The 26492-nt window shown below is 51.1% G+C and overlaps 3 protein-coding genes across 16 annotated transcripts in view; 1 reads left to right on the forward strand and 2 right to left on the reverse strand.

The window, feature by feature from the left end:
* The window catches only part of TTLL5 (tubulin tyrosine ligase like 5), a 233541-nt gene extending 224190 nt beyond the window's left edge, over positions 1–9351 (reverse strand). The window contains exons 1-2 of one of the 5 annotated variants that reach the window (XM_045014664.1): positions 8525–9351; positions 2231–2394 (exon numbers count right to left, since the gene is read on the reverse strand). In XM_045014664.1, the coding sequence (XP_044870599.1) occupies positions 2231–2307 (77 nt within the window). In that variant the 5' untranslated portion in view covers positions 2308–2394; positions 8525–9351. Of the gene's footprint in view, positions 1–2230; positions 2395–3385; positions 3512–3625; positions 3706–8524 lie in introns of those variants that run through there. The other 4 variants (XM_045014666.1, XM_045014665.1, XM_045014667.1 and 1 more) reach the window with 4 other exon arrangements.
* Positions 3677–10285, forward strand: ERG28 (ergosterol biosynthesis 28 homolog). 4 transcript variants are annotated; one of them, XM_045014677.1, is made up of 5 exons: positions 3831–3898; positions 4623–4773; positions 5501–5591; positions 9480–9598; positions 9737–10285. In XM_045014677.1, the coding sequence occupies exons 2-5, from the start codon at positions 4638–4640 to the stop codon at positions 9814–9816; spliced, it is 426 nt and encodes a 141-aa protein (XP_044870612.1). In that variant the 5' UTR covers positions 3831–3898; positions 4623–4637; the 3' UTR covers positions 9817–10285. The 4 variants fall into 4 exon arrangements, with proteins under 4 accessions (XP_044870615.1, XP_044870612.1, XP_044870613.1 ...); XM_045014678.1 differs by having other exon boundaries at positions 3845–3898; positions 4628–4773; XM_045014679.1 differs by having other exon boundaries at positions 3898–3920.
* Positions 10286–11017: 732 nt separating this feature from the next.
* FLVCR2 (FLVCR heme transporter 2) overlaps positions 11018–26492 on the reverse strand; it is a 58854-nt gene continuing 43379 nt past the window's right edge. For 3 of the 7 annotated variants that reach the window (XM_045014676.1, XM_045014675.1, XM_045014672.1), the window contains exons 6-9: positions 24191–24301; positions 23266–23371; positions 22540–22651; positions 21257–22070 (exon numbers count right to left, since the gene is read on the reverse strand). In XM_045014676.1, the coding sequence (XP_044870611.1) occupies positions 21871–22070; positions 22540–22651; positions 23266–23371; positions 24191–24301 (529 nt within the window). In that variant the 3' untranslated portion in view covers positions 21257–21870. The other 4 variants (XR_006578980.1, XR_006578981.1, XM_045014673.1 and 1 more) reach the window with 4 other exon arrangements.

The following is a 26492-nucleotide window of genomic DNA, read 5'->3' on the forward strand; positions in this document are numbered from 1 at the left end:
AAGATAGGTGATGCAATATCTTTTACTGGACAGACTTCTATTGATGAAAGACAAGCTTTTTAACACACACATGTTCTTCAGACCTGACCTGAGGAAGAGCTCTGTGTAAGCTCTAAAGCTTGTCTCTGACCAATAGAAGATGGTTCAGCCAATATGAAATAAATCCATGGCTTCAATGCAATTCCCACTAAACAGGTGTCTACATCACAAAACCGCCAGCACAACTGTCCCCCCCTCCACCTTTACAATCTCAGGAGAAAGGCTGATAATTGAAAGAACCATAAAATCTGAATTCTGTTCAGGGCAGGGGAAGGCACAACTGTGTGAGGCACAAAGGATTCAGTCTCCAAGGGCTCCTTTTTAGAGCAGTGGGCATTATACAGGATTCTCTTGCTTGTGCCCCGGCTAGATCCCTGTGACCTATACACACTGCCCCATCTCTGTTTTTATCATTCTTTGAATCTGTTGAGTTCTGGGCTTAGTGGTCCCTCCCTCACCTGTCCACCAACCCAGTATTAAAATAGGCTGCCACTTTTCACCAGTGATAAACTCTTAAAAAAAACAAAACAAAAACATCATTCAGTAATATACTTGTCTGTACCCTTGGGTTACAAATGCATAGAGAAGTACCTGTGTACCTTCCCCCGCTTTCTGCATTTCTAGACAGAGGTGCACAAGGCTCCTATATGGGCTCCGTCTCAAGACTGAGGTAAAGAAGTAATCTGCATGGGCCCCCTCCCCACTTGGGATAGAAAAGATTTTTCCCCATAGACCATCCTATGTATCAGACTAAGTGTGCTGCATTTGAAAGGGAAACAAATATTGCCTTTCCCTAAATAAAGGCAAGCCCCATCCGTGCTCCCTCACGCCACCAGACCAGACCATTCATGCCTGAGCCCTCCTATCTGGCCCCAGAATCCTCCCACCCACCCTTAGTTGAATTCAGTTGCTCACCCAAGGCCACTGTGCAGCAGCACCAAGTCTGAGCCAGGCTAGCACCTTACATAAGTGGGAATAGAGCCAAGACAGCATGAAGAGGCTTTAGGTTAAGCTCTGCCCTGAGGATTTGCAGTGAGACCACTAGGGCTCAGACTATCCTCCAAGCGACTGTTCACATTCATCCCTAACATGACCTTGGTCACCTGGTGCAGACACTGAGACTGAAGGACGCAAACTTGGGTCCTGCTACCCCTTCCCTGGGATGCTGTAGGACAACTGGCCAGCTCGATTTTGTCTGGAGCAATAAATAGAGGCCCTCTGCATAGTCAGCTTGGGGAAGCCTTTGCCTCCAAGTCCCTGCTATGCTGAGAGTGATCTTTGAGAAAGAAGGGAACCTAGCTTGTTAAAGCAAACTCAGCTAATGTGGGAGCAGGACACCATTCTGGAAATGGACAACTCTGGAGCAGCAGAGATGGAAGGAGATGCTAGACAAAGCTGGGGGTTAGGGCTGACAAGAACTCAAAGATGAGTGGAAGTAACATACTTCCTATTAAGCTTAAATAGAACATGGGAGGCAAGAGCACTCGAATGCCCTACATTACACAGCAGGCTGCTCTGCAATTCTTTGTGCTCCCACAGGTGAAAACCAAAGCAAATGCAGCCAGCAGAACTGGGGGCTACCCATATTTCCCTGAATGGCACCAAAGAGAATCCACCCCAGGTGAGAAGGGGACACCAGTGAGTCATGAAAGAATGTACCAATAGATAGGAAGCCAGAAAATGAGTGGAGCAAGAGAAATCATAGAATATCAGGGTTGGAAGGACCTCAGGAGGTCATCTAGTCCAACCCCCTGCTCAAAACAGGCCCAATCCCAGACAGATTTTTGCCCCAAATCCCTAAATGGCCCCCTCAAGGACTGAACTCACAGCCCTGAGTTTAGCAGGCCAATGCTCAAACCACTGAGCTATCCCTCCCCACAGCTAAGGCCTCATCCCCTTCCAGAGGCTCCCTCTCTACAGAAAAGGGGGTCCTTCTAGGCTTCCCAAAGCAAGGAGTTCTGCACCTAACCAACATACCATGTGACCCTGATCCTTCTTTATTATTAAAAGCCCAAGACCCACCCCATCTATTTCCCTCCTCAGCACACAGGAGGATGTGGGGACAGAGAAAAGATCTGGGGACAGAGAGAATGCAGCTGTCACACTAGATAAGTAAATATCCTCCAAAGACCCCAGTACATTCCAGGTGAAGCATAATGAAGGTTCAGGCACAGTGTATGTTTTTACTTACTCTGGCCCTTCTTCCACCTCTTCCTCCTCTGATGACGAGCCAGTTTCCTCCATGTCCCGAGCCATCCCAACTGGCATCTCCTATGGGAGTTTTCATGCAACCCAGTCACAGTGGTCTCTTAGACCCTTTCATATAGAATCAGTGGATCTAGCCAGTGCAGCTACCTGCAATAATCATCAGAAGTATGAGTATATGACTGAGCAGAATAGCCTAGAGACAGGAGTCAACTCAGCACTACCTCAACTGTTTCCGTACACAAATCTACACGGGATATAAACCCTGCTGCTACAGGGCATAAACCAACCTACTTGCTGCCAGAAGGCAGGAAGAAACTTCCTTAACGGTCAGGTCTTGCACTTTCCTCTGAACCATCAGGGGTTCTGGCCACTAGCCCAGGACACTTGACTGCACTTACTGGAGATGGATAGCACTGCTAGTTTTTAGTCACTGTGATACTCCTTTGGGGCCTTCAACTATCATGAAGAATCTCCTGAGACCCCTCTCCCTGGGTCTATCAGCTCCAGTGCAGGAAGTCCCAGGCTAGTTGCCAAAGTGTCACTGGGCTGACTCAGCACCGCAGGGGAGAAAGTTACTTTCCTGTGCGCCTGATTCAGAGACTAGCTGGAAAAGGTCTGGCTACTTCAGCACTTTCTTCCGCCAAGGCTTTCCTTATAGGGACATGCTTTAGTCAAACCTCTTCGGGCTTTACCGCCTACGAAGGAGGGACTGGACCGCCACGCCGCCTGGTGCCGACCCGCGTTGGCCCAGGCCCTCTGGTCACTGCCCGTGCAGGAGCCTCCGACTCTCCCCGTTAGCCCGGCCAGAAGGGTCGGTCCGGGATGCGCGGAGAGTCCAGCACCGCGGTGAGGCCCGGGGGCACCACAGGCTACCTGGGATAAGGGGCTTCCCAGGGCAGCGGCCCCTCCCCACTCCGCCCGCTCACCCGACCCCACCTGCCACCAAGGGGCCCGGCCGCGCTCCGGGGAGGCACCTGGCGCCGCCGAACGCAGCCGCCTCGGGGCTAGCGAGCCCGGGACACCAGGCTTCCCGCCGGGCTGCCGGGCGGCGGCCGCAGCTTCCCCCGCCGCTGGGAACCCTCGCGAGTGCCAGGATTCCCTGGGATCGCGCCGGGCGCCGCCCGCCTTCCCCCCGTACCTACAGCCTCGTCTTCCCGGGGAGGGGGCTGAGCTCCGGGCAACTCAGCCCCGGCGGCCGCAGCTCCCTCCGCCCGACGCTTCCCCGGTTACTACAACAACCAACAGGCAGGCAACCGCCCCAACTCCCTGCTGCGCAGGCGCCAGCGGCACCCCCCCCTTCGCTCTTCCAGCCACGCAGGCGCAAAGGCTGCGCTGCACTCCCTCCTCAGCAAGGCGCAAGCGCACGCTTTGCCCGCACCACTTGCAGCTTCCGCCTCCTCCAACATGGCGACCGATCAAGCCGACGTATAGGCTGGGCCCATATTTTACGTCTCCGCGCCTCAGGGGCGGAGCCTCCTTAGTGTCTTTGATTCGTGTAGTGTCTATCAATCCACATGGCGTGTGAGTAGCGATCGGTCTAACAGCCAATCAGAGTAGGGGCATGGCTAACAGGGAACCAATCAATGCGCAGAGCATCCAGAGGCGGGGGTGCTGCTGTATAGAGGTGGGGAGTCGCTGGGGCTGCGAGCAGGTGTGCAGTGGCATGAGGGCTGGTCAGAGGATGTGGTGCAGGGGCTTGGGGGAGATCGTGGGAGGGCTGGACGTGGATGGGCTTGGGGGATCTGTTGGGGAAGGGCGATAGGGAGGTGATGGGAGTCGGGGCGGAAAGGGGTTGGGGGACTTGTGTGACAGATTTGGAACAAGAGGAAGCAAAGTGGGTTGAAGCCCTGGGACAGTGGATCGGGGAGTGCAAATCCCTACACTGGCATTGGCGAATAGGATGCATTAATGGGGGCGTCAAAGCCTTGATATCGTGGTGGTCATTGCCCAGCTTTGCCATACAGGGAGCTCAATACACTATCGGTTTTGCAGACGTCTGTTTGGGGTGATGTGGCAAGCTGCTGCTGCCAATCAGGGGGAGAGAGGAAGGTGGAGAGGATGCACCAAAGGTTTCTGAACAGAACCCACTTGGTCAAGTTTGGCCCAGGACCCAGACAATTAGTGACCTCCCACAGTGAGACAGCATAATACTTTTCCATCCCCTTTTGATGGACATACAGATTTCTACCTTTGCATTATGAGGAGTGTAGTGCAGGCCTCATCTGGTAGGGGCGGGTCTCTTTATGGGAATCTGTGGGAAGATAAGGGGACTTTCTGTAGAAAAGTCTGGACCCTGGTTTAAGTGGAAGCGTTCTAGGGGGTGGAATCCATGTGGTTTCCTTTTGTGATGCTGATCTCCTGCCTTTGTCCCAAAGAGCAGGTACCAGAGCATGATGAGCCGTTTTCTGAACGTGTTGCGCAGCTGGCTGGTCATGGTGTCCATCATTGCGATGGGGAACACACTGCAGAGCTTTCGTGATCACAGCTTCCTCTCCGAGAAGCTGTACACGGGCAAACCCAGCCTTGGTAAGGAGCCCAGGTTGCCCTTCCTGCCCATCAGGAGGCATTACCATATCAGCTATACCTCATGTATCAACATCCTGACCCAAGTCCTGGAGGACTTTTGTCCACATCTCAGAAGTGAGCCACAGTTTGGATCTTAACCTCCTATGAGCCATATGCTAGCCAAAACTCACAAGGGCAACCAGCACCGTCCCTTCTTCAGCAGTGAGCCCACATCTTCTCTGGAGAGTGCCAACCTGTCTCCACTGTACCATCTTCTACAGCCTTAGATCACCTGCCAGCCAAGATCTGGAACCCTTTCTCCAGTCGGGTTGGGACTAGATACGACCCTCTCACCAAGCCTGCAAATGCTGCTATTCAGCAGTTCCAGGCAGCAGAGAACAGACAGCATTGTTCAGCATCCACAACAATGCCCTTTTAACTCCGTGATCTTAGTACAGCTTCTTCAGTGCTGGAACCAGCCATGGTTCCTTTTCCCCCTTGAGGTCTGTTGTTTCTGGAAAGGGTGCATGGTTCCCAACAGCTACAGAAAAACCCGCTCAGCTGCCTTTTAATCATCTAGGAAACCTTGTTGTTCTCTCCTACTTGCTGTGGATGTAACTGCACTAGCTGAGAGGAGATCCCATGTTCTTCCTTCCCTCCAGCACTTTGCCCAGCCTGCAGAGATGGTAGCTCATGGGAAGGAACGTTCATTTTCCTCATCTGTTTCTTCTTCTTCTTCTCTGCACAGTGAATGGTCTCCAAGCTCGGACCTTTGGCATCTGGACTCTGCTCTCGTCAGTGATTCGCTGCTCCTGTGCCATTGACATCCGCAACAAGACGTATGTAAGGGAAACACCAGAGAAGGGGTGTCCCTTTTTCCCCATAGTGTTCAGTTATCACTGCTATAACAGCTCTCTCCTGTCCTTTTATGCGGCAGCTCTGGGGGTTGTCAATAGCTGCTTCCTGAAATCCCCTTATTGGGCCCCTCTTGGGGTAGGGGTAGACAGTCTTCCCTTGAAACATCTTAACAGGTAGCTCAAGATGGGGGATTAATCACTGCTCTCTCAGTATCCTTTATGGGGTAGCTCTTGGAGTAAGAGGTTTAATTACTGCCCCCTGAATCACAGGAGGAAAGGCCACTCACTTGAACCCAACTCTCAGATCAAGCTAATAATTACCAGATCTGAGATGGCCTTTTAAGTACTATAGTGCAGGGGTTCTCAACCTTTTTCTCTCTAAGGGCTCAGCAGGGGTGGGGAGGCCTTGGGCATAGGCATAGTTTGACTTCTATTGCGGGGGGAGGGCAGGTGGGGCTTGAGCCACCTCCGCATGGTGGAGTCCAGCAAGGTAGCGCCACCTCCATCCCCTGACTCACCTCAGCAGGCCACCCAGCCTGTCTGGGTTCGGGGGGCGGGGGCGCAACCAAAATGTATAACTCAAAGGTGGGGGGCTTTGCTCAAAATGTTTGAAAACAGCTTAGGGTGCAGGGATGGGGTAGCTAGGGTCTGTGTGCAGGTGGGGGATAACTCAGGGAGGAGGGAGGATTTGCTAGGGGCTGTGGGAGGGCAGCTCAGGGTGGAGGTAGGGCATCACTTGGGGCTGTGTGCAGACAGGGTAGCTCAACTTGCGTGGGGGGTGGCTAGGGGTTGTGTGCAGGAAGGGGGTAGCTCAGGGTGCAGGAGGTGAGTACTGTGGACTATGTGCAGGCAGGGGGGGTAGCTCAGGGTGCATGGAGGTGGATACTAGGGGCTGTGTGTGGGCTGGGGTAGCTCAGGGTGTAGGGAGAGGGGTATTAGGGGCTGTGTGCTGGGAGGATTACCCTGCAGTCCCTGTTCCCAGAAGGGTCTGCCAGCCACGGAGCCGGCTCTTACCGACTGCCTCTACGGGAGCAAAGGTGTCTGGGAACTGAGGAACAGCTTCAACCTAGGGCACCAGCATGAGTGGAAGAAATGCTGCTGCTGCTGCCTGTGCCATGCACCAGCCAGAGCAGCAGCTGTCCCATGCTCCCTGGCTCTGGCTTTGGCTTCCTGCCTCCGACCTGGTCAGGGGGCAGGGAGAGGAGAGGCACAGGAGGTGTGGAGCTGCCCCAGGGAACTGCTGTCATCTTGCGCTGCAGTTGGGGGCAGGGGGCAATGCCCTCCATGTCACTAACTCTGTCCATGCACTCAGGGCTTCTGCCCCACAGGGAGCATCGGGGCTCTGGGATTCAGCCCTGTGCCTCCCTGCTTCAGCCCCACAGGGAGGCGCTGAGAATCTGGGCTTCAGCCCCACAGGGTGGCACCAAGGATCAGAGCTTCAGCCACAGGGCCCCGCAGCCTCCTTGAAAGGGCTCATGGACCCCCTGGGGGCCACGGACCCCCAGCTGAGAACCGCTGCTATAGTGTTTCTGATCCTCGTTCTGGAACCCTCAGCCCAGTGGCCTCATTACCCTGGTGATACTGGGTGCTTAACAACACTGCCATCATACTGATGCATGGCGCCTGTTTGCCAGTGGCTGCTCTGTTAAGGATTATATGGCAACTCATCCCAAGTCACGTGTCATGCACCCTGCTGTGGGGCTGAAGGGAGCACATGTACATGGGCTGTCTTGATTGGGGCCAGCATCAGCTGATGATTGTCTTTGTAACTAGAGGGGATGGGCACTGAGGCTGGCTGTTTATTCCTCTGGTAATAGAGGAACTTTTCTGACTGGCAGTAGTGCCAGAGCAGGATGACTTCCATATGTATCTCTAGTACACGCTGGATGAATGACTGTGTGATGGAGATGGGAGGCTGGTGGTTCTCTCTGCTGGGTATATTTGTAGAGGGGTGAACTCAGGCCAGCTGGTTATGTCTGGGGGTTAGGGGACTGCTGGCAGTTGCCATGGGAGGGGCACATCCTGACCAGCTGGTTGTTTCTTGTAAGGGTTTTGTGTTCTAATAGAGTCTGCAGCAATGCAGTTGCTAGAGGGCAGCAGAGCTCAGGTATTACATCAGCTTAGGTGTTGGATTTGCAGACAGCTCCAGGCCAGAGACAGCCCAAATCAGCTTCTCTTCTTGTATCATGGGGTGCCTCTACCATTCCCCAATTCCTTGTCCCCTCAAGTTCTTATCACTCCCCTTGTGCACACACACACACACACACACCTTATCCCCCTCTACCCCTACAATGGCAATCCGTGCACATCTGCTTGATGATGCGCTTGATCTCCTCTGCTTCAGTGAAACCTGTCTGCAGCTGGACCCCTTCCTGCAACATCAGAAGATGGTTCCTGTGGTGCCCCCTCATTGAACAGCTCTGGGACAAGGAGGTGATGCTTGTCCTTAAAGGCTAAGTTCCCAGTGCCACTGATCTCTGAGACATTCTATCATCTCCTCTGTACAGATGGGTTGTGTTGTCTTCCCAAAAGTCCCAGGGGGCTGGACACCACCCTAAGCACTGGCCTCCTGGAGCTGCCTCCCACTCCCATACCCACAGGGGTAAGGACACTGCCTCCCCTACCTCCTTCTCAGCCCAGTCCAGCTCTGTGCCTCAGACTGACCACTTTCTCTTTCCAGTGCACTGAGCAATCCTGCCCCTCTCCACTGACTCCACGGCATCTCCTATCCTGCCTGCCTACCCCTGCTCAGTACTCTCAGATCAATTCAGATTTCCTTTTAAAGTGCCATTCTCCGGCGAAAAGCTGTAAAATGCCTTATGGGCCCTATGTTTGTGTCACAGTGAGGTCCATATCACATTTGCTGTTTACAAGTAAAAAGATGTTTTTTCTTCTCATTTCTTCTCAAAACTCACCCTGGGCTGTGAGAGTAAAGCGGGATGCTTTCCTTTTTGCACACCATCAGTAGAGAAGGTTCATGAGGACAGATTCTGTCCTCAGTGCCACCTGTGCTGCTCCATTCTAGCCATTTGATGTAACAGATTGGAACTTTAGCAGAATCCTTTACTATGATGCATTGGCTGGAAGAGAATCCAACTCATTCTCTCTCAGCTGGCCTAACAGGAGTAAAAAGCTGCAAAGACTTATTTCAGTCACAGAGAGGGGTGCTGGAGCAATTTTTAGAGTGGGGGTGCTGATGATGGAAACCATGTATTTGGTGTTTGTTATTACTACTTCAAGATGGGGGTGTGGCAGCACCCCTCGTTCCAGCACCACTGGTCACAGAAGTTGGCAGCTCTGACTCCACTACCCTGATAGGAAGGGCCCAGCAAAATGAGAAGGGGCCATCGGTACATAGTCACTTTACAGAATAAGGAAGGGTCTACATTAGGAAATTATCAGATCTTCCCAGAGTTCCTCAACTGGAGTTGATAACTGTTTGGGTTTAGTGTAGACAGGACCAAGCCTTTAAGCCCTTGTTACTGAAAGCATCCTACACTCATCTCTAGGCCCCTTCCTTGACAGTAATGTTTGCACTTTCAGCTGCCATTTTAGCCCTGATTGGCCAGGTTTAGGACAATGTATTGTCAACAACAGTTAGAGCTTTTTTTACATGGTGAAAGTTAATACTTTTGTGGGCACAAGGAAGATCTTGAGAGAAAATGCCACAGGCACCAAAGAGGCTGGGAAGGGACCTGTCTGTGGTTTCCCCATCCTGCCCCTACCAGGCTGGAATTGGATCTCACTCCACAGTGTGAGGATGGACTGGGCTGGCTCTCCCCATCCTGCTCTTTTCCTCTCCCTGCCAGGCTTGTGCCCCCACTCCACGCTACCCACTAACCACTCTCTCTTTCTCTCTGCTCTTGGCAGCCTCTATCACATCACACTCTTGACCTTCCTCATAGCCCTGGGCCACTTCCTCTCTGAAGTGTTTGTTTACGGCACAGCAGCCCCGACGATTGGTGTCCTGGCACCCCTGATGGTGGCAAGTAAGTACAGCCCACTCCATGATTCCTCTGGGAGCTAGGAGGCTAGGGTAGAGCTCAGATGAGGGGGTGGGGAGAGGTAAAGTTCCCTTCCTGTGGGCAGTGTTTCTGGCACTCACTTGCCTTCCATCTGTGTCTCAGGTTTCTCCATCCTGGGCATGTTAATTGGGCTGCAATACCTGGACGTGGATGCAGTGTCACGAAACAAGAAGAAAAACTGAAGCCAATGGTCACACATATGTTAGAATCACCTGCCCGCTGACTCCGCATCTTTCCTGCCATCTTACCTCCTGGCCCCCTCTCTGCTTCTCCAGCCCCTGGCCTCCTACAGTCAGATCATAGTTTGACTTCTCATTAAGGACTCTTCATTAGCAATTGATTTCAACTGTACAGGCAGTGTTTTAATGGTGACCAGTGATAAAAGCCCAGCCCCAAGCCTGCAGGGGCTGTCCCACTGTAGGCATTGCCTGAGACATCCTCAGCTCCCAGGCTGGCAAGAGGACCACTTCTCAGCCATGCCCAGCACTGTTCTCCCCCTGCCCCAGGGCACCTGCAGGGAGGAGGAGTAGAGCCACCCATGATCTGCTGGAGATCCGTGGAGGAGGAGACACCAAGTCCAGCCCCTGGTGCCGCGGTGTTTTATTATGTGTCTATGTTCATGGGGCAGTTTGTAATAAACAGTAGAAAACTGTGGAGGTTGCAGAGTGTTGCCTTCTACTAGAGAGAGAGAGTGAGGAATGGAGACCCAGCCTGAGTGACAAGGAGCAGCCATCTTTAGCCCACCTCACGCTGGAGGGTAAGTCAGCCCTCCTACCTGGCCAAGGCCTCCTTCCAATCTCCTGCTCCACAGCCTGATTGCTCACAGTGTACGGACATGAAGTGCAGTGGAAATCTATTGCTGCTTCTTCCTCTTTCCCTAGCTTACGAGGGAGAATGAAGTGAACCCAGCTGTTCCTTTACTTCCTCCAATGTGGCTGTGACCCAGCTCCCAGCAGAGACTGTGTGATAATGTGCTGCTTGTGAAAGCAGAGAGGATCTGGTCCAGGCCTAAGATGGGGAAAGCAGGTGGTGGGAGTTATCAGGGCAGGGGGGGTTGTGCAGAAGAGGGAGTGAGGATATGAGAGGACATGGGGGAGAATAGGCACTAGTAAACAGACAATTGCTTCTGCTCTCTGGGGCAGGAGCCCCTGCCCTATTCAGTGGAACCACCACAGCAGTTCCAGTGAGAGGGAATTGTGTAGGGAGATGTGTTAACCACATAATGCCCATTGTGTACCATGGAACTGGGCCTGTCCCTCTGCATTTCCATTAGTGGGCTCACACAGCTGCATGGTATGCACCATCTTTACAGCTCTGCCAATGGTAGGCTCCCTGTGGGTAGATTACTGATGGACAACTGTCAGACACCTGCACCAATACAGCTATTAAATACAAATTATATTTAAAAATACAAGGAATCCAGTGAACATTTTCCCAAGGCCTTTTGAGATCACATAGGCCTGAGCCACTCCCACAATCCCCAAAATTGTATTATAATAAATCAGGGTAACCAGTGGAGGAAGGCCACTTAGAGGGAAGACAATACTGGTCCAGGGGCACACTCTGCATTATCAAGCATCAGTCTAATGGCTCCAAAACTACAGCCTACACAGCACTTACTGGTGGTCCTTAGAGATGACAGGTCACGTGCTGACAGCTCTCCTTGTTTCCAGCTACTTCAGCAGGTGTCCAGGCTCTTTATTGAACAGAGGCACCTGGAGGCCTGCAGAAGCAGATGGACATGAGGAGGTGCCAGCCTAATTGCTGCTTCTAGAGGCCATGGCTACTGAAGAGAGGAAACAGGAACTGCTTCCACCAAGCCAGGGGCCTGAGCTGCTAGCCAGCAGCAAGATAGGATGCCCAAAAATATATTGAGTGGAGTAGGGGACCCAGAGGACTAGGTGGCTGTGAAATGTGCAGCTGGGGGGAAGGGGCAGAGGAACAAAACAGATGGGAGGGGAGATAAAATGGAGAGCAAAGGCAGCGAGGATGATTAATTTTTCCAGGACACTTCAAAATACCTATCACTGTTTTCCTAATCTTTTCCATGTGACTGACTGCTGGAATTGCTAGGTGGCTCTCACCCACTGGGGGCGGGGGGGGGCCTTGATAATAAAAGGGAGGCAAACTACATGATTGCAGCTGGGAAGAGAGATGAGGTCAGTGCTCGTGAGTGGAGGAGCAGGCAACAGCAAATGGTGGGGCTGATGGTGAGTGGGAGGGGAGTATCCACAAGATACTCAGGTGATGTGGTTCCTTATGAAAAAAAGTTTAGGATGCCCTGTGCTAGAGCAACCTTAGCCTGCCTCCCACAGCTAGTTGGGTGAGAGGAGGGGAAGTAGGAGCACAACTCCTTGTGTCTGTAGCAGCAGAAGGCTCCCACAAAATGTGTATTATTTTTATAGCACCAACCTTGTGCTTGTGTAAAGTGCTTTCCAGCCGAGGAAGGGGACATGGTCCCTGGCCAAAGGAGCTCACAGTCTAACTCAGTAGTGTTGTCACAGTAGCCCTGAAGGCTGGTGTCAAGCATAAGGTGGGCTAGACCCTGGTGCACTTTGAACACATACCCTAGTGCCAGGCCTTGGCCTCAAAAAGATGTGACTGACAGTTGGGCTCTGCCCAGGGCACAGATTGGTGTTTCCCCAGTCCTCTTACAAATTTTTACTCTACAAAATTTCAAAAACCATCAGGGAAGTTTGATTAAAATAGAAAATCACATTAGTCCACAAACTAAAAATCTGCTGGGCTAGGAGGTCCCTGTACAAAAATGGGAACTGGCCACAGTTGTCATGCACTTTGCAGAGCCTGGGGAAGCACCCCCACACTATGGCCAGATGAACCACCCGCTCCAGTCACTATGAATACAGGGCAGACCCATCACTTCCAGAGCAAGGGTCACAACTCAGAGCAGGGCTAGTCACAAAGCAAGTGCTGTCTAGTTCTCTCTCCACCAAGAGGTTCCTTCAGAGGATGCACTTGGCCACCCATCGTACACTTCTTTGGAAGGGGAGACGAGGGCCACTTGAGGAATGCCACTGTGGGCTCCAAATACTGAGTGCTGTGCTGCAGTCACAGAGCCTGCTCCTCTGAGCCCCAAGCAGACAGATTTGGGGCTCGTGGCTCCACTGAAGCTTTCCTGCTGAGCAATAGGTTCTCCCACAGCAGGACACAGAGGTGAAAGCAGACTGATGAGAGAAACCCTGGCTGATCTGTTCCTTCCGATGGCTCCATGAGCAGCTTTCTGGACTCCAGCCCTGATGCTGCCCCCAATGCCATGCTGTGTGGGTACCAGAAGGATACTGCAAGTGACAAAGATGGGAAGGGGGGGGTGTGGTAGGCAGTGTCTCCCAGCTCTGCCACCCCACCCCTTCACAGCTTTGATTCATCAAGAACCACAGGAGCAATGCTGTCCCCAGGCACCTCTTCCAGCGCTTTCTGCAAAATCAGAGAAAAGGGGCATGGTTAGAGCACCAGGTGGCTAGGGCTGGGCTGCAGTGCAAGCCTTGGAGCCCAAAGGTTGGGATACTCCTGAGATCCTCAACAAATCATGCATGAGGGTCAGACATTTCCTGCAGAGGAAAGGAGAGGCCCCAAGGAAAAATAGCTAAGACCATACTCTTTAGAGTTCAGCTAGGATTGCACCAGCTCCCTCACCCCAGACAGCTCCACTGCTCAGGTGAGGGGTGTTGGAACAGGCAGAGCAGGGGCCCCTTTCTTCTTGGGCAGCCCCCTGGACTATTGTAAATACATAGTCATGGCAGCATTATGGACCTGGATCTTGCCCCACACAGCCAGCTCAGCTAGAGAAAGGACTCCGCCTCCACTGCAAATGGAGCTTCCAAGTGGGGAAGTGCAGAGCAGCACTTGGGGGAAAGGGAGGCAAATTGCACCCTGTGGTGGGGGAGAAGCACTAATGAAGCAGCATACAGTGTATTTAAACAGGACAGGAACTTCAGCACCGGTGCTATGGTCTCCCCCTGCCCAACTCAAAGCTGAGTGCTGACACTGCTCGCCCTCTCCCCACCCTACCCCCCATTCAGGCCTCAGGGCTGGCACCTCCAGCCCATCTTCAAGGCTCAGCGCTTAAATACTATATTTCTTCACCAGAAGAAAGAAAACAACTATATTAAGCCTTTTAGAAGAAAAATTTAGGCTGCTTAATTAGAAGAGCTCCCTGGCCAGGAGGTGGAAGGGGTGCTGGGGACAAACCACCCAACTAGTTTTAAAATAGAGCTTTATAAATTTATGAATGGGATTGTATGACAGGGTTGCCAGCTTGAAGCAGCAGGGGGCTGGACTTGACCCAGGAGGTCCTTTCCAGTCTTATGTTCCTATTTCCCTAGGGAATGACTGGGAGAGCCAGAACTCAGCCCTTATAAGACAATCCCACACAGGCCTAAAGGAAAATCCTGCCCCCCGCCGCTCCAGCAGCAGTCTTCCTATACTACCCTGACCTTTCAGGGTTGCTGTAACAGAATCGTAGGCACCTCTCCTTACTACTGTGGCCCTTGCTGCTGCGTGTGCTCCTGGTGTCAGCCCTTCAGTTACAACAAGAACTTAACCACCATTGTCACATAAGGCCACTCACTGAATTTTACTGGCTGGGAGTGGAGCCTTCAATGGGCCTGCACTCTGGACAGAGAACAGAACTCAAGAGAAGGGGCCCTGTTCAACAGAGTGGCATTCAGCACTATGCATAGTCCCTGGAACAAAGCTTCCTGCTGTACAGCTGACCCTGCTTCAGAGGGGCTACTGCTACCCCTAGGCCTGGCTTGCAGAGTGAAGTGCTGCATGGAGACACTGCTGCGTCGTCCTACCCAAGTACACCGGACACTTCAACATCCCACAAGCGCTGGACAGGACTTTAGCCTGGAGAGCCCTCCTGAGCCTGTCTGAAAGGAGATCTCTTCTTTCATTGTTAGTCTGGAGTGCTCAGGGGAAGAGAGACAGGCAGGTACTGTAGGCTGCTGCCCTTTAGAGCGGCATATGGGTCTGGGCCCTCCCTTCTCTCCCCAAATAGGTGTGTTTGCTAGGCCAGGATATTAGACCTAGAGGCAAAAGTGGAACCCAGCTTCTCCCCATTCAGGAGTCAGAAAGGCAGCTGCCCCATGAGCCCTTTACCACAGCCCTGCCAGTAAGAGATCCCAGGATGTTCCACTCAGAGCTACCCCAGGATTCCCTTTTAGGCACCCCCCTCTGCACCATTTAAGGCAGGCTCTACAGGGCTCCCTGAAGCAGAAACAAACCAAAGAGACCTTGGTGGCCTCAGGACACAGCAGGTACAGGCAGAGTGTGGTAGCGCTAAGCAGTTATCTTCCTGTGGAGTGAGACAAGTCCAAGCCAGGAGTCATGGTCAGAAACACACAAGAAAGAGGTTCTCATCTCCCCTCAGTTCAAGAGAAAACCAGGCAGCTTAGAAGCAAGAGATACAAACATAGCTTTATTTTGTGTAGTATCTTTCATACAAACTGCAGCCCAGAAGGTTTTACAGAGTTAAATAATAATAGCTCAAGGGGAGGGAGAGATCAGGAGAGCTTCAGAAAGGCAGAGGGCTGGAAGGATGCTTTTCTAGACAGCAGGCGCTGCAGAGGAGAAGGCTCTCACACCAGCAGTGAGAAGAGTGTTGGCAGGGAGAGAAAAGGACAAAGTCAGATATGCTGGGAGGTCAGCAGAGTCAAAGCTCTGGGAGCTTGGCAGGGAGGCCTTTGGTGATTTTGAACTGGGGCTTTAAATGAACAGGAAGCCAGTAGAGTCTGAAACCAAACCCATCACAGCTTCATCCCCACTTACCTTTCACCTCTTCTTGAGCTATAGGAACAAAGGGTTAGTAAACCTGCAAACACACATGGCTACACAATCTTGGGAAAGGGAAAAGGCAACGCACACAAGCAGGCACATGCAGTGGGGATAGATGGAAACACCATCACTGGGAATGAGGTGCGGAAACTGCCTGTGCAGATTTGGGGCAAAGGACGCTGGCTATTTGCCACATTGCTGACATGAAAGGTCAGCAGAGCATTGAGGCATGTGATCTCCAGGGAGTGGCAAGAGGGAGAGAATGTGCTTAGGAATATTCTTCCCATTCCCATCCAGTAAAATTCAAGGAGCTTTGCTAGCTGCAATATTTCACTAGAGCCAGATAGTTAGCTGAAGTTGTGAGGCCCTGGTAAGCCAGGGAGACGATGGAATCCAAGCTTTCCACTAAGCAAGTATCTCAACCCTGAGTCAGGACACCTCACCAGAGCTAAGAGGATTTTGGCTAGACCTCAGCACACTGTCAGAAATACCTCCACACTCAGGGCCGGCGCTTCCATTAGGCGACCCTAGGCGATTGCCTAGGGCGCCAGGATTCGGGGGGTCGGCATTTTGTGCACTCCCCAGGGGGCGCATGGGAGCTTCCGGTTCCGCTCCCGTCGCGCCGCCGAAGAAGGACCTTCTGCTGACGTGCCGCGGAAAACAGCGGCAGGCAATTGAGCAGCTCAATGACTGCCGCTATTGCCTGCAGCATTTTGGCGGAAGGTTCTTCTTCGGCAGCGCGATGGGAGTGGAACTGGAAGCTCCCGTGCGCCCCGTGGGGAGCGCACAAAATGCCGCCCCCCGAATTCTGCCTAGGGCGCCAGAAACTCTGGCGCTGCTCCTGTCCACACCCAGACACATGCATGCACAATAAAACACAAAGTTGTCGCCAACAGAGAGCCAAAACAAGTTTCTATCATGCAGTGTAAATGGGACCTTAACAGGGTTCCAGTGCCATTGAGGACACAATGAAGGTGTCATCTCACTGCAAGATAGAACCATGTTTCAACCAAGCCTGCCAACATGGCTATATCAGGAAAGCAGGACCTTTAAACACCCTAACTGGGGAAATACAGTTGTTTCCTCGCAGCAATGCTGAATCAGCCTGTATTACACATGTAGAATTTTCAAGTACAACAGGAGCATGTTCCATGGTGAACAAAAACTAGCATTATGGTTGAGAAAGAATTGTGGCTGAAAGCTGAAGCATCCTTGTGCTCATACTTAAAAATATGGTCTATTGATATAAATTATTTGTCATACAATAGAAGAAATTGGAATTTTTTTACAAAACCTGCTGTAGAATAAATTTCAGTGCACTCCACATAGTCTTTAGATTTGGCATGAATTGTAAGTTTCAAGGGACCTACAAAACAAGCCAAGTTTGAACGAAATCAGTTCTACTATTTTGGAATCATGCATGTTCAAAATTCTAGGTAGGCATTTTTGTTTGATGAAAAAAATTCTTAACATAATTCTGAACAGATGTTGCTTTAAAACTTTTTTGAAAATTTCATTGCTGAGCCGAGACCCAGCATGGAAAATTTTACCCATAAAAGGCATATGTTTCAGAAAGCAACAAATCAGAGTGTAAGCAAACTATAAAAGAAGGATTAGAACGGATGCTGGAAGCCAGCCTCAGCTATACACTGGGGCACTACCTGCACCCACTATAATACGGCATGGGTAATATTAGCTAGTTGACACTGCTATGGGACCCTAATGCAAGATGATTGTGATGGCTTCAGACTCCGTGTGTTGTAATGAAAGCAAGTCACAAATAGAGATCTGGACATCTGCCATAGCATTTAAAGAGAAGGGGACATTTGGTCCAAATGTCTCAAGAGCAGTGGAATACAGAAAGCTAAACAGCTAACTTTAGATGTGAATTGATGCTGGATGGGATAGCAGTGAAAGGACTAACAGTGCTGGAATAGTTATTCTGGAGGGTGAAGCATTCACACTGCCAGTCAATTTAACTCCCACTGAAAAAGAGCTTCCAGCTGCAAAGCCATTCCATGTAAGTGGCAAGGTGCATTGATAGAAGATGATGTGTGTGTGGCCACAAGGCAGTTCTTGCTAGAATAAGCAAAGACACACTGTACAGCTCTTGGATAGACCACTGCTAGGAGTGTCGTTCAGCTCTGAAAAGCAACAACTGCGCGTACACACACACACACACACACACAGTGTGTGTGCGCGCGCGCGCAGTTGTTGCTTCCTCCCTCCCCCATGCCATTCATTCACCCTCTTCTAGTCTAGGCTGCCAAGTTGCAGATACAAGGCTGCAAGCCCTCTACGCCCAAATTCAATTTAAAATCCCAGCCACAGACCTTACTGCAAACTTCCCAAATACATGAGATCAAGGCTTCAAATGAAAATAGCCCCATGAGAGGTTTGTACACCCACTCCAGCCTCTTTTTTGTAACTGTCCCAGAAGACAGACCCCACCACCAGGCAGAAGAACCAGGCTTTGTACTGGTCTGGGCATCAGAGCTTTAGGAACATTGGCAGGATTTTCTTGGACTTGGCCCTGTGCAGCAGAGGTGCAGAGCAATGTGTAAGTGCGGAGTGCCCGGTGCTGCATAGGACAGGGAATATGTGGGGAACCCCTATCCTGCATTGATGAGATACTGCTGCACAGCTGCAAGGTTACTGGCACCTAGTATCAGGAATGAGGCCTATAATGGGAGTGTGCAGCTCAGCGCTCCATTAGCATGAAGAGGACCGTACTTAACCCAGATCTCCTTAGACTCACCAGTGTTCTGCCCCACCCCTTTTCTATCCTGTGCTCTTGCAGGGAAGGGACCAGGCATGCAGGGGACTTAAGTCTCACAAGCACTCAGGCTGAAATAGGGTGACCAGATAGCAAGTGTGAAAAATCGGGACAAAGGGTGAGGGTAATAGGCACCTATATAAGACAAAGTCCCAAATATTAGGACTCTCCCTATATAACTGGGACATCTGGTCACCCTCAGCTGATGACTTACCCTCACCTGCACCCACCTATGGTTTCTGCCTACACTTGCACTGGAGCACAACCACCTGATGCTCCCTGCTGCGCACCATGCAACAGCTCAATGTTGCCAATATACTATCTCAGGCCTGAACAATGGTCTTTGCCAGCTCGGTTTGTTTGCTGCATACCACTGAGCAAATACATGCACAAAACACCTTCAAACATCATGAGCAGGACAGATGGTTTGGGGAGGGCAGCCAGGCACAGCAGAGGGTTCAAACAGCAAGAGAACAGCAAAGCATTAAACATCCCTAGGCAGCAGCTGAGAAGCCACTTCTAAGAAAGGGCTGGAATTACAGAGAAAAAAGCAGAGAGCTTTATGATTTACAGTTACTCTTCTAACAAAAGGCACCAACCCAATGGCTCCATTATTGCCAAACTCTTTAATACTTCATTTGATTGGCATCATCTCTCTGCATTGTCAGGACCAGCTCTCCGACCCAACCCCAGACAGCACCTCCTGCTGGGAAGGCTGGACAATGACTTTAAATAACTACTTAGCCAAGAGGCTGTACAATATTCCTCTCCCCGGCACATTTACTCACAGTAGAATTCGCTATCTGCTCTGAAAAGACTAGAGTTTTGCCTTGGAACACTCACCCCACCAGACCCTAAACTCCAGCTACCCAAGCAGCCTCAGCTTTAGTCCTTATTCTTCTCAGGACCACCACCCCCCCCAAGCTCAAGCCCCATCTCTTCTCTCTTCCTTCCCATCCTGTCTTCTCCCCACCCTGTCTCTATACTCCAAACACCTCAATGACTCCAGTTGTTGCATTGCCTTGGGGAGCAGCATCAGCTAGTGCCATTGGTTTGGTGCCAGTGCCACTCCTGTTAGCAATTAGATAAGCAGATTAGTGTGATTCTCCTACCTTTGTATGAGAGCTACTGAGCGGGGATGGGAAGTGATGGGGTTAAGGCTACAAGCTACTTTCCATAATCCACGATGTGACTGCTGTCCTGGAGTCTCTGTAACAACAGCCACAGGTCATGATCCCAGAAAAAGGGACACGAGCAAGAGAGAGAGACAGAAAAGTCATCCATTCCTGGAGAAGGAGGAAACCAATGAAACCCCCAGCTGCATGGAGAGCAAGTGGGGTACTTGGCAAAGCTCCTGAAAATACTACAGAATCTTCTGTTGGAAAACCTTTAGCTCAAAGCTCCCCAGGAGGCAATAAATGTGAGCAACATTTCAGCCTCCCCTCTTCTGATGGATGCTTCCATTTTAACCCATCGAGTGTGAGTTAGACAGATCAAAATCTGCTCAAGTTGGGACTTAAAGTATTTGCATATTTGACCAGACTCCCATTTAGTCCATTTATTTTACTGAGAGACCAGCTAGCCCAGGCTATACAGCCAACAGGAGGAAGTTTATGGACTGAGAGTTATTAAATCTGTGCAGAAGACTTCTCTCTGTTATGACACTGTTTGTTATAGACCCAGCCTCTTATTCCTGCCCTGCTCCACTTGCTTGCTTGGGAAATACCTAGGTCATAAAGTTCATGCAAAGAAGCCAGACAGAGGTCAGAGCTGAAGGAGAGTCTCTCAGAGGCCTCCAATGAGAGCAGCTCCTGGATGGGTTTGATATTTACCCTGAATTACTCCATGTTTGAAGACCCTTCACCACCAGCATATCCCTCCAGTTCTTAATGTGTTTAGTTCCTGGGTCTGCCTGACAGTTCCACAGGAGGGGAGGATTCGTCCTATTGAAATAGCAGCTGTGCCTCCTTCTCTTTGTTTTAACACCTCCTAGATGAGGACCCACAATTTTATTTTAATTTTCACAAAATGTTCCATTAGTTTATCTGACCTGAGCACAGGCCCGCAATTCATTTGGAAAGAGACCTTGTGGCTAATAAAAGAAAGGGGCCTTGTCAGTAGTCTTTACATCTGCTGCCTAAAAGATTGAATATTTCAGGCTCTTGCCACAGCTTCTTTTTGAGCAAGAGGCAGCAGCACTAGCACCTTTCACTGCAGCCCAGTTGCATTACGGATTTACAGATGAAATTTGGCACAAGATTAATACATCTTTGGCACTAGAGCTGGAAGATCTATCTCCTTGGAGACCTAGTCTCTGCTAAGCCAGCATTCCCTCCTCAGTGACCAAGGGAGCTTTAGAAAGCCCTGGGGCAGGATCAATTCAGACAATTTTGTACCTGTAGTGACCAGCTGTATTCTACAACCAAGCTAAACAGTGTTAGTGATTTTCCAGGCTTTCCTGTGTGCATTACTATGCTGGGGAGCTCAATGCTTCACAGTCCCTTAATCCATGCTGTTTGCCACATTGGGGCTCATCTCCCCAGGAAGCTTATTGGATTCAACAAACAGGGGAGGTTACCTGCTGTGGTATAGGTTAAACAAGGGGCCCCCAGGTGAATACACTGGAGGGCCCCACATAGGATGGATTTGGTGGCCGTTTTTTACCCCTGCTCCGGGATTACATTTGGAGGGTTGCATGGGGATCAACTCCCCTTGCGTATTTTGTCCAGTATGTTTTATGCTTGTGCCGAGCTATTTCTATAAAAGATATTTTATTTAAAAATACACCTTCCTGGGCTGACGGTTGGAGCAGGGTGGCCATGAGGTCTCTTGGAGCTGCTGGTCTCTCCAGATCGGCGCTGTTAGAGATTATCTGGTGGAAGGCGGCACTGTCTTCCAAAAAGGTAAAATTCGATACAGCAGGGAGTTTATCTTATGCATTTTGCCAGCCTTGGACACTGATTGCTTCAGGAGCGCTGGGTGGACGTCTCTGCTTACGTCCTGGAAGAGGAGCCCAGAGCCAGTAAGGACAACAACCAATCCCTCTAAGGGGGAAACATTGAGATTATCCAACAGTGGTTAATTCACCAAAGGCCTCTTCTCTTAAACATGGAGCTGCATTAACTGCACAGACCATGGGAGCACTGTGCCCAGCATATAGGAGCATAAACAGGAGCTTTGCAGCCACATCTAGTGGTCTGAGCAAAGGGCCAGGAGCCAGGATGACCAGAGTTCTGATTCTAGCTATGCCACTGATCCCTGCTGCAGCCTGGGACAAGACACCATCTTTCTGTGACTCACTTTCCTCAACTGCAAAATGGGGCTACAAGCAATTACCCACCTTTTCAGGGGTCTGTGAGGATGTTTGCACAATGCTTTAAACATGGACCTATCTATGGCAATGCTAAGTTTTAACTCCCTCTCGGCAGAAGCAGCGGGGGTTGTGCATCTCTCTTCCCCCACCTCCCTCATCTATCCCTAGCCATTAATGTAAAAAACAGGACACATGCCTAGCTCTGCAGGTTCCCTGGGGGCCAATGTTCAGTGACACCCAATGAGAGCAGCTCAGAATATCCACAAACCCCCATACCTGGCAGGACTGAGATCACAGCCACGGGGCTGCAAATTCCAGCAAGGAACTTCCCCTTGCCAAGTCGACAGCCAATCATGGGGACAGCAGAAGAGAGTCATGGTTATTATGGTAATGACCCAGAGACAGAGATTCCAACAGGTGGGGAGAGGACAGAGCAGGGGTCACCCTAAGCTCATAGTAGGGAAAGAGCCAGAGGTCAAAGGGGGGTTTACTCACTGTCTGTTCACCATCCATATTGGCCTGCTGTCTCCGGAGATCGGCCTTAATGAACACTGAGAGGTAGAGGGAAGAGGAGAGCCATAAGGACACAACAGAGGACACAAGCAAGTCTCACAGAACTCAGGGGTTACACAGGGGCAGCAAAGGGTTCAAGGAGACACTGGGGGGGCCAGCAGGGGATCTACCATTCTGAATGAGGAAGATAGGACTTCTACAGCAGTCAGGCAGCAGAGGGAGGTCCTGGCCCAGCCATGAGGGAGCCTCATCGGGCTGAGTCCCCAGCCAGGAGCATGGATAGGGGACAGCACTGGGAAAGCTCACACCACTGGGACCTTCAGCCAGTGACGCAGACCGGCTGCCACAACAAGGAAGCATCAGCAGCACAGTCATGGTGCTGCTGTTCTGGAGCTTGCTCAGCTGGAGCAGCCCGGCAGGCGCTGCAGTGGGGGAGCTGCCTTCACTCCACATGCCGAGTCCCACAGGTCACAGTCAGGTGGGGAATCTCTGGGGGAGCTGGTTTACCAGTTATGAAAGTCCCCAGGAGTAGGAAGGAGCAAAGAAAGAGGTTTCCCGCCTGCGTCCCAAAGCGATCGATGATCTTCCCTTGGGCAATGGTGAAAATGATCCCGAAAACCTTTAACACAAAAGTAAGGAATGGAATGGAGCTACTGTACTGCCCTTGCCTGGCCACCATCCCTCAGCCTCTCCTCCCCCCACCCTTTGCCCCTGATTCACCAGGGAAAGGCAGCTTACTAAACAGCTTGCCAGGTCTAATAAGGACTTAGAACCCTCGCAGACTTGCAGCCGTTCATCCATTCAGCTGAAGCTGGGTTAGAAACAAGGGCTGAATTTGGATGACGTGCCTCCTTCTGGCTAAGGGGAGGACAACAGAGCCTGCCAGCTGGAATCCCCTGTAACCCAAGGAGTGGGGGATCCTAGACTGCTGGGAGTGACAGTGCAGAGGGGCAGGGAGCTCCAGCATCCTGAAGGACTTTCTGGGGCAAGGGAGGGGGTGGAGGCCACTGAAGTTGAAGATTAAATTCCAGTTTTGACAGCAATAAAACAAGAAAGCAAAGGCCTGGGGCTGAAGCATGGCCTCTCTCTGGAGCATCAGATGCTCTCTGTGACAGAGCAGGATACTGCACTGGATTGGCCAATGGTATGAACTGTATCCCTGTGGAACAGGAATCCTCCTGGGCCTAGCAGGGCATTCTAGCAGTGCTGGGCAAAGTGCGGGGGAGAACATACCTGTGCCGATACATTAAGGAGGCCTGAAGATGTTCCTTCTGACTCTGGGTACGTTAACTCCGCCGCAAACTCAAAACCCAGCGGTAGGTACCCGGTCATGAAGAATCTGCACAGCAGTACACAGAAAAGGAAGAAGTCAGCAGCTGGTGGAGGGAGAAGTGGGGAAAGGACTATGTGGCTCTGATCCCTGTTTCCTCCTAACTCAGTGACTGCACAAGCCTGGTCCCCCAACAACATCCCATCCCTCCAGCCACCTGACTCACTGACCACATGGCCATGGTCGGGACTCTAGTCCCAACCCACAAATGTTTATGCCTGCAGCCGTAGTGCAGAAGGCCAGGCCTGCAGGGGCAGGGAGAAGAGAGGCATGGGGGGAAGGGAGCCACCTATTGCTGCCAGGAAGCGGGGTCAGCCAGTGGCATCAGAGTCAAAATGTTAATGATAGTTTGGAAAGTAAAAGCCTGGAAGAGACTTAGATAGGATGCCGCCCAGCCGAGGGCTATTTTAGAAACCCATCTGTCACCATGGTTCTCAATCCTTCTCTCCAATGTCTGGAAGGAGCCTGGCAGAGCGTTCAGAGCCAGCTGGGACAGGGAGGAGTAGTAGGGGCTGCTACACACGTCCCTCAGCTCTCCCAGTCAGAGGCTCCAGGAGAGACTTGGGGAGAATACAACACCTTATCCTCCTCCCATGGAAGAGCTATATAGAGCCTGCCCCACCCTGGCCCCTGCTGCTTCGGGCTGTGACACCTCTGCCTTCCCTTCTATGCCACTGCAGGGGCCAGAGGGAAGGGGTGTTTCCAGATTAATGTGGGAGGCAGCAGAAAGCCTGGGCTAAATTGGGTAGTCTCTATGCCTTCCTAGGGTTGGCTCCCACTTGGGAGGGAGAATAAGTCCTGTGGAAAGCAGACTACATGTGAACTTACCCCAGCACGCCTGCAGTCACAAAGACCACCCAGAGGTGGCCTAGGCTCAGGGTGAAGGTATAGGCTACCAAGCCCCCCAGAGACATGATGTAAACCACCAGCGTCGTCTTCCTGCAAGACAAGGCACAGTCAGGAACAGGCCTTTTAGCTTTCATTCAACGTTCTTCTCTAGCCCTTCCCATCCAAGGATCTCAATGCACTTTCCACATGCTAGCAAGGGAAGCTTCACAACCCTCCACCTCCCTGGGAGGAAGAGGAACAACAGCTTCCCTGTCGCATCAACAGGGAAAACTGAGCCAACAGAGAGGAAAGGGACTCAGCCCAAGGTCACTCAGTAGGTCTGTGGCAGAACCAAGAATGGAACCCAGGAGTCCTGACTCCCCTGTATCCAGAGGTGAAAGTAAGCCAGTCCAGTCCAGTCCGGCGTATCGGCAAGAGCCAGTACGCCGTGCCGGACCGCACCGGCTTCCGTGGCCGGGATTAAAAGGGCTCTGGCCTTCCCGAAGCAGCGGGGAGCTCTGAGCCCTTTAAATCCCACCCGCAGCTCCGGTGGCTGGGCTGGGGCCAGGATTTAAAGGGCTCGGAGCTCCCCGCAGCCGTGGGAGCTCCGGGCCCTTTAAATCCTAGCCCCCAGCCTGGCAAGGCTCGGGGCTCCCTGCAGCCACGGGAGCCCCGAGCCCTTTAAATCCCAGCCGGAGCTGTGGTGGGGATTTAAAGGGCCCGGAGCCCCAGGCCCTTTAATTTGCCTGAGAGCCCCGGGGGCTCCCGGCCACCTCTGCAGCTGGGAGCCCCGGGTTGATTTAAAGGCCCTGGGGCTCCCAGACACAGCCGGTGCCCCAGGGCCTTTAAATCTTGACAGGCCCTGCCTCTTCCGGTTGAGGCCACGCCTTTTCTGGATGAGGCCACGCCCTCCTCAGGACTCCGGCAGTACCGGTAAGTCCTGTAAATTACTTTTCACCCCTGCCTGTATCCCAATGGTGCAAGACCAAATGAAGGATTCCCTTGTTTGGGAAGAACATCTCTTCTGTAGAGAAGGAAATTGAGGCAACCTGGAAGATGAGAGATAAGCCTATGTTCTACCAGCCTATACACAGAGATCACTTCCCCCACCTAGTAGCTGCTTAGCAGCCCAGAGCACCACAGCACAATCGTTACGATAGGGAATGAAGGTGAATTCTGTATCCAAACTGAAACTGATGGAAGTAAAAGAATTATCAGGGTTAATTAAAAAAAAAATTGGATTTACAAAACAAACATTTAAAAAAAACTATTTTTATTTTAAATCAGATTTTTTATTCACATGTTGCTAGTTCTTTACCTTCTTCCCATTTTATCGCTACAGTAGATGCTCTGTACTTGCTTCTATAGTATCTTCATTGTTAGTTCTCATTTTGCATAGAGATTTTTTCTAATAAAAAGCTTCACATTTAAAATGCTAATCTTTGCTGAAAAACCAAGCCCACGGTCTCATCAAAACCCTTACTGTAAGAACACCTCATGCTCAAACACAAAACTGATAAGCAAATTGCCTTTACTATATTTGCAACCAAACACCCACATTCTGATATACTGAACTGCCACAAGTCAAGAAAGGTGAAATGCTTCAGTGGTCCCCATCCTTTTTCGATGACAAGCCACGAAGGACCATGGCGGCGGACAAGCATCCGCCAAAATGCCGCCAACAAGCGTCGTTATCCAGAGGCGTTCGGCGGCATTTTGGTGGGTGCTCGTCCGCTGGCCAGAATGCGAGCGCACTTAGACACCCTGGCGGGCGCCATGGTGCCCATGGGCACCGCGTTGGGGACCCCTAGACTAGGCTATACTCCATTGGGATTTGAACACTTTGAAGTCAGTGGGACTCATGCTCCTACGTCACTTAAGTGCCTAAATACAAGCTATGGAACTTTAGGCTCCTAGTTTTGAAAGTTTTGGCTGGTATGTATAAAAAAGTTCACAATATCTTTGTTTAATATGCAGAAAACAATGAAAAGTTTTTTAGTCTAACACCAAAGCAATTTTGTTCTGAAGTGACAAAGATTTTATGTCCCTATGAGATTTTTTTAAATTACAATTACAATTTTAGCTCCTGGTGCTCCAAACACTTATGTGCATGTTTAACTGTAAGTACTAACCATTATTAAAGCCAATGGGACTGTTCATGTGAGTCAAGTTATGCACCTGCTTAAGTATCTGCAGGATCAGGGCCTTCATTTTCAGTATTTGGGGTTTTGCATATATTAGTTTTGTAAAATTTAAGACAGACCCCTGCCAGTAGGGGCATTTAAAAACAAAACAGCATTTA

Source organism: Mauremys mutica, chromosome 4 (genome assembly GCF_020497125.1).
Source record: "Mauremys mutica isolate MM-2020 ecotype Southern chromosome 4, ASM2049712v1, whole genome shotgun sequence".
Classification (NCBI taxonomy): domain Eukaryota; kingdom Metazoa; phylum Chordata; order Testudines; family Geoemydidae; genus Mauremys; species Mauremys mutica.

Excerpts from the sequence above, each read along its gene's own strand:
- ERG28 (XM_045014677.1), top strand. The coding sequence starts at position 4,638 with ATGATGAGCCGTTTTCTGAACGTGTTGCGCAGCTGGCTGGTCATGGTG. Across the intron at positions 4,774-5,500 it reads CACGGGCAAACCCAGCCTTG|TGAATGGTCTCCAAGCTCGG; the intron begins GTAAGGAGCCCA and ends TTCTCTGCACAG. Across the intron at positions 5,592-9,479 it reads ATTGACATCCGCAACAAGAC|CCTCTATCACATCACACTCT; the intron begins GTATGTAAGGGA and ends TGCTCTTGGCAG.